General features: G+C 48.5%; 1 protein-coding gene across 3 annotated transcripts in view; it reads left to right on the forward strand.

Moving 5' to 3' along the window:
* Positions 1–5982, forward strand: part of TANGO6 (transport and golgi organization 6 homolog) — a 241790-nt gene extending 235808 nt beyond the window's left edge. For 2 of the 3 annotated variants that reach the window (XM_032157750.2, XM_058441145.1), the window contains one exon: positions 1969–5982. In XM_032157750.2, the coding sequence (XP_032013641.1) occupies positions 1969–2145 (177 nt within the window). In that variant the 3' untranslated portion in view covers positions 2146–5982. The remainder of the gene's footprint in view (positions 1–1968) is intronic. The other variant, XR_004248798.2, reaches the window with a different exon arrangement.
* The last annotated feature ends 18 nt before the right edge of the window (positions 5983–6000 follow it).

The raw sequence follows: 6000 nt of genomic DNA on the forward strand, positions 1-6000 counted from the left end.
ATTTTTAGTAGAGACGGGGTTTCACCTTGTTGGCCAGGCTGGACTCAAACTCCTGACCTCAAATGATCCACCTACCTTGGCCTCCCAAGTGCTAGGATTACAGGCCTGAGCCAACACACCTGGCCTCAGTTCCCTTATTTTTGTTTCCCTGTTCCTTTGAAACCTGTTTCTTGCTAGAAGTTCTAGCTCCCAAGCCAGGAGGATTTTTTAGGGAAGTAGGAGCTCCTGTGAGTAGGTACTTTTGACACCCTCCCATTTCCATATCATACCATAAAATCGGAGCATTGGTCATGAAAAATGGAAACTGTAGTAGCAGACTTTTTTTTTTTTTTTTTTTTTTTGAGGCAGAGTCTCACTTAACTCGTTGCCCAGGCTGGAGTGCAGTGGCTCGACCTCGGCTTCCTACAACCTCCGCCTCCTGGGTTCAAGTGATTCTCCTGCCTCACCCTCTGAGTAGCTGAGATTATAGGCGTGTGCCACTTTTTTGAGATGGAGTCTAGCTCTGTCACCCAGGCTGGAGTTCAGTGGCGCGATCTCAGCTCACTGCAACCTCTGCCTCCTGGGTTCAAGTGATTCTCCTGCCTCATCCTCCCAAGTAGCTGGGATTACAGGTGCCTGCCACCACGCCCAGCTAATTTTTTATATTTTTAGCAGAAACAAGGTTTCACTGTGTTGGCCAGGCTGGTCTTAAACTATTCTGACCTCGTGATCTGCCCGCCTCGGCCTTCCAAAGTGCTGGGACTACAAATGGCAAATTTTTGTATTTTTGGTAGAGACAGGGTTTCACCATGTTGGCCAGGCTGGTCACTAATTCCTGATCTCAAGCAATCTGCCCATTTTGGCCTCTCAAAGTGCTGGGATTACAGGCATGAGCCACTGCACCGGCCTGGTGACAGATTTTTAAAGTAGGGGCAAGGAAAGGCATGATTGCTCAAGAAACAGCCTTCTAGGCCAGGCGCAGTGGCTCATGCCTGTAATACCAATACTTTGGGAGGTCGAGGCAGGCAGATCACGAGGTCAAGAGATTGAGACCATCGTGGCCAACATGGTGAAACCCCGTCTCTACTAAAAATACAAAAATTAGCTGGGCGTGGTGGTGCACACCTGTAGTCCCAGCTACTCAGGAGGCTGAGGCAGGAGAATTGCTTGAACCCTGGAGGCAGAGGTTACAGTGAGCCGAGATCATGCAACCGCACTCTAGCCTGGCAACAGAGTGAGACTCCGTCTCAAAAAAAAAAAAAACAGCCTCCTGGGTTTCATAAGATAGTTGCCCGTTCTGTGGGTGGCAGCAGAGGGCTTTATGGGGAGGTGGGGAGGAAAATGCTGGTAATCATTTGCTCTGGGAGCAACCATGTCTGGGCAGTCTTGCCTGTCTGTGGTCCTGAGGTCTCTGCCATGCTTTGGGACTGAATAAAGGAGTCTGGGAACTATGATTGGGCCTGGGAGTAAAGGGGAGCAGAAGCCCCAAGGCCATGTAGCTAGGCATGGGGTGAGTGAGAAACACAATGGGAAAACTATCTCAGTACAAGGGCTAGCGCCACCCCTGCCTCCTTCTCCAACCCAAGATGGCAATGCATTATCTTCTTTTTTTTTTTTTTTTTTGCACAATCATGGCTCACTACAGCCTTGACCTCCCAGGCTCAGATGATCCTCCCAACCCCAGCCTCCTCAGTAGCTGGGACTATAGGCATGCACCACCACACCCGGCTAATTTTTGTGTATTTTGTAGAGATGGGGTTTTGCCATGTTGCCCAGGCTGGTCTCAAACTCCTGGACTCGAGTGATCCACCTGCCTTGGCCTCCCAAAGTGCGGATTACAGGCATGAGCCACTGCACCCAGCCACATTATCTTCAGGAAGTCTGTGGATGTCCTCACAGATCTCCTCAGTCAGGAGGAGAGGGCAATTCAGTCGTACTGAGAGATGCTGGCACAGTAGACAGGCGGTCATGGCTGTCTCTCTCATGCAGGTGCTGAGCACCGTCCTCAAGGATCTCTACCACCTGCTGAAGCACGTGGTGCGTCTGGAACCCGATGACGTGGCCAAGCTCCATGCCCAGTTGGCCCTAGAAGAGCTGGATGACATCATGAAAAACTTCCTGTTCCCTCCACAGAAGCTGGAGAAGAAGATCATGGTCCTGCCATAGACCTGGCTCCAAGGACATGGAGGAGGAAGGCAGGGCCAGGCACCCAGAGCCATGCCCAGGTCTTCCAGCAGGTGGCCCTGCTGCTTCTTGAGTGCTGGCAGCATGGCTGACCCTCAGGGTGGTTTTATGGTGCAGGTCACTTGCGTCTTCAGGGTCCCTTCCGAAGGCATCTGTTTAGCACTCCCACATTCAGCCTGAAGGGTGTGCAGTTAAGAGAAAACAATTACAAATCTCATTAATCTGTACATTTTTCACTGTCGTCTAGCATTGAGAGAAGGATGTCTACCTGGTGAAAGTATATTTTAACATGACCGATGGAATTTCACTAATTGCCCACTCTCTTGGAACTTGAGGAGAAGAGGTTGGCCACCCATATGTCACCCAGCTCTATGTTCTTTCAGGCTGAGATTCTTCTTCCTCAGGAAAATGAGGAGCAGAACTGGCCGTCCTTGGCTGCTCAAGAGGCATTTCAGAGTAGGAGATGCAGTTGGAGGTGGGGAGGGGAAGGAAATAATTATCAAAGAATGCAAAATGGAATAAAATTATCTTGGATGGAAAGAACAACAGGGCTAAATCTGGTCCTCTGGTGTCGAGATGGAAAACTGTGGAGTTGAAGAGGCTCTGATGCCCAGAAAGGACAATCAAGCTGGTTGACTCTTCCAGAGAAGAAGGGTAAGCCTTGTATTTGTCCTCCCAGGCCATTTTTCTTCACTCCCTCTGCTGCTGTTTGGAGAGAGTTGCCCTGATTATCAGGAGAAAAGAACCACAAGCATCCAGAGAGTTTACATCCTGCCTTCTGTCCTCTGCTCCTTCAGAAAGATGAATGCCTAGACAATGGGTTCACACTGAATGCAGGCTGGAAAGAATGCATGCTGGTGGCCTAATGCCAGGGCTGTTGAAACAATTTCAGATATAACACTGTGGTCTCCGCTTTATTTCTTTATATATTTTGGCTGCTGCATTTTGATTGCAGCTAAAAGAGATAACAGAAAGGAGATGCTGGCTGGCTGCTTCAGATTAGCCCTCCCTGTTGTCAACACCTTGATGAGGCCAACCCAGAGCTGCTTGATCAGTCCTCAGCTTTGCAGGGCTAGGTACAGAATTTTATCACAGGATTTTATCACACTCTCTGGGGTGACCAGACCCACAGGAACCAAAACGCAGTTTCCAAAAGCTCGAGTGACTGAAGGATCTACACACAAACGTGGCTATTTGTTAGTTAACAACAGGATATTTCTCTCTGGCCAGATCACAGACATGGTTCTGAGTCAGAACTTCCTTGGTGGCATCCCTTTAAAGAGGCCATCTTATGAACAGGATCACAAGTGAGCTTAGTGAGCAGAGAATTAGAACAAATCTAGCTAGGTGTGTTTAAGGAATATTTCCATTCAGCTAGTGTAGCTGGATTAATTTCTATTCTCCAAATGAAGGATGTCTAGAAAATGGGCATTGTGGCTTTCAAATCTAAGAAGAATCTCCTTTGGGCCAGCTGGATATACAATAAAAATGCTTGTTTCTTTGCCTTCCTTTAACTAGACTCCACACAGCCCACTTCAGATCAGCAGATCTAATGTATTGCACAATCCATTTCACTTACAACTTCATTTGCGTTAATTGCATTCCAGTTCTGAGGACAGATCCTGATGGACCACCTTGATTAATCTAAGACACTAGTCCAAACCTTCGAGTGCCTCATGAAGCATCCTGGTACCTTTATAGATCACCTCTTAATTTGAACTATTTGGCAAGTGGCTAAAAACATCTGTTCTTTATTGATTTTTTTTGAGGTGGGGTCTCACTACATTGCCCAGGCTATTCTCAACTTCTGGACTCAAGCAGTCCTACCCTCTCAGCCTCCTGAGTACCTGGGATTATAGTTATGTGCCATTATGCCTAGCTCTTTATTGATTTATTTTTTTCTTTTCTTTTTTTTTTTTTTTTTTTTTTTTTGAGACAGAGTCTCACTGTGTCACCCAGGCGGGAGTGCATTGGCATGATCTCGGCTCATTGCAACCTCCAACTCCTGGGCTTAAGCATCAGCCTCCCAAGTAACTGGAACCACAGGTGCACACCACCATGCCCGGCTAATTTTTGTGTTTTTAGTAGAGACAGGGTTTCTCCATGTTGGCCAGGCTGATCTCGAACTCCTGGCCTGAGGTGATCTGCCCACCTTGGCCTCCCAAAGTGCTGGGATTACAAGCATGAGCCACCGTGCCTGGTCTTTATTTTAAGACAGTTTTGCTCTGTTGCCCAAACTGGTATGGAGTAGTATAGTCATGGCTCACTGCAGCCTTGACCTCCTGGGCTCAAGGAATCCTCCCATCTCAGTGCCCCCGAGTAGCTGGGATCACAGGTGTGCACCACCATGCCTGGCTAATTTTTAAAATTTTAGCAGAGATGAGATCTCGCTGTGTTGCCCAGGCTTGTCTCAAACTCCTAGGCTCAAGCAATCCTCCTGACTCAGTTTCCTAAAGTGTTGGGATTACAGTCATGAGCTACCATGCCTGGCCTATTTTTTTTCTTTTTAACAGACAGGGTCTCACTTTGTCACCCAGGCTGGAGTGAAGTGGCATGATCATAGCTCACTGCAGCCTTGACCTCCTGGGCTCAAGCAATCCACCCACCTTAGCATCCCAAGCAGCTGGGACCACAGGTGTGTACTATTGCACCTGGCTAATTTTTTTTTGTAGAGACAGGGTCTTGCTATGTTGCCCAGGCTGGTCTTGAACTGCTGGCCTCAAGCAATCCTCCCACGTTAGCCTTCCAAAGCACTGGGTTTATAGGTGTAAGCCACCACACTGGGCTCTAATGTAATCCTCTTAAACATGACCAAATTATGAAAAATTTTCAGATTTTCCAAATTATATATGTGCGTGTGTGTGTATGAATGATAATCCTTGGGAAAGAATGTTAAAACTTTAGGATAATAAAAGCACAAAAACAGCCGGGCACCGTGGCTTACGCCTGTAATCCCAACACTTTGGGAGACCGAGGTGGGCAGATCACCGGAGTTCGGGAGTTCGAGACCAGCCTGACCAACATGGAGAAACCCTGTCTCTACTAAAAATACAAAATTAGCCGGGTGTGGTGGCACATGCCTGTAATCCCAGCTACTCAGGGGTCTGAGGCAGGAGAGTCGCTTGAACCTGGGAGGCAGAGATTGTGGTGAGCCGAGATTGCACCATTGCACTCCAGCCTGGGCAACAAGAGCGAAACTCTGACCCAAAAAATAAAAGCACAAAAACTTAAATACACGGGAACAAAAGTGACACTTCCCTGCATGGACCCTGTGAGGTGTGTCTTGCCTCCCCCCCCCACCCTGCTCTTCTCCCTCAGAGACCACCTTCCCACCTCCCACCGCCCCTTCTGCTGCCTCTACCTGGTTCGCTGAGGCTCTGCTGGCCCCTCACCTTCAGCGTCCTCCACCACCCAGCAGCCTGTCTCCTAGACTCCTCTGTGGCACTCACTCAGCCTTCTGCTTGGCCCCGTGCCTCTTCCTCTCCTTTTTCCCCTCCTAGGCTCTTACTCCTCTTCCCAGGCCCACCATCCACCACCCCCTTGCTCTACAGGGGATGGCTCAGCCGCAGGAGACATGCAGAGGCCCCACTTGTGGCTACAGCCAAACTCCAGGCTTCTGCCCAAGCTTCAACTGCTTTTTCAGGTTAGACTTCCTGAACATTCTGGAGAGTTTCCCCTCTCTGCTTTGTTTTTCTTCCTCCTTGGCACAAACTTGCCTTTCTCCAAGTTCTCTGTTATTTAATCAGAAATCTCTTAACTTTTGCTTTGCTCCTTATCATCTCTCCACACTCATAATTTCCCAGATTTCCCAATCTCCTCCTCCACGTCCCTTGCTTC

The sequence above is a fragment of the Hylobates moloch genome, unplaced genomic scaffold, assembly GCF_009828535.3.
Source record: "Hylobates moloch isolate HMO894 unplaced genomic scaffold, HMol_V3 SCAFFOLD_6, whole genome shotgun sequence".
Classification (NCBI taxonomy): Eukaryota; Metazoa; Chordata; class Mammalia; order Primates; family Hylobatidae; genus Hylobates; species Hylobates moloch.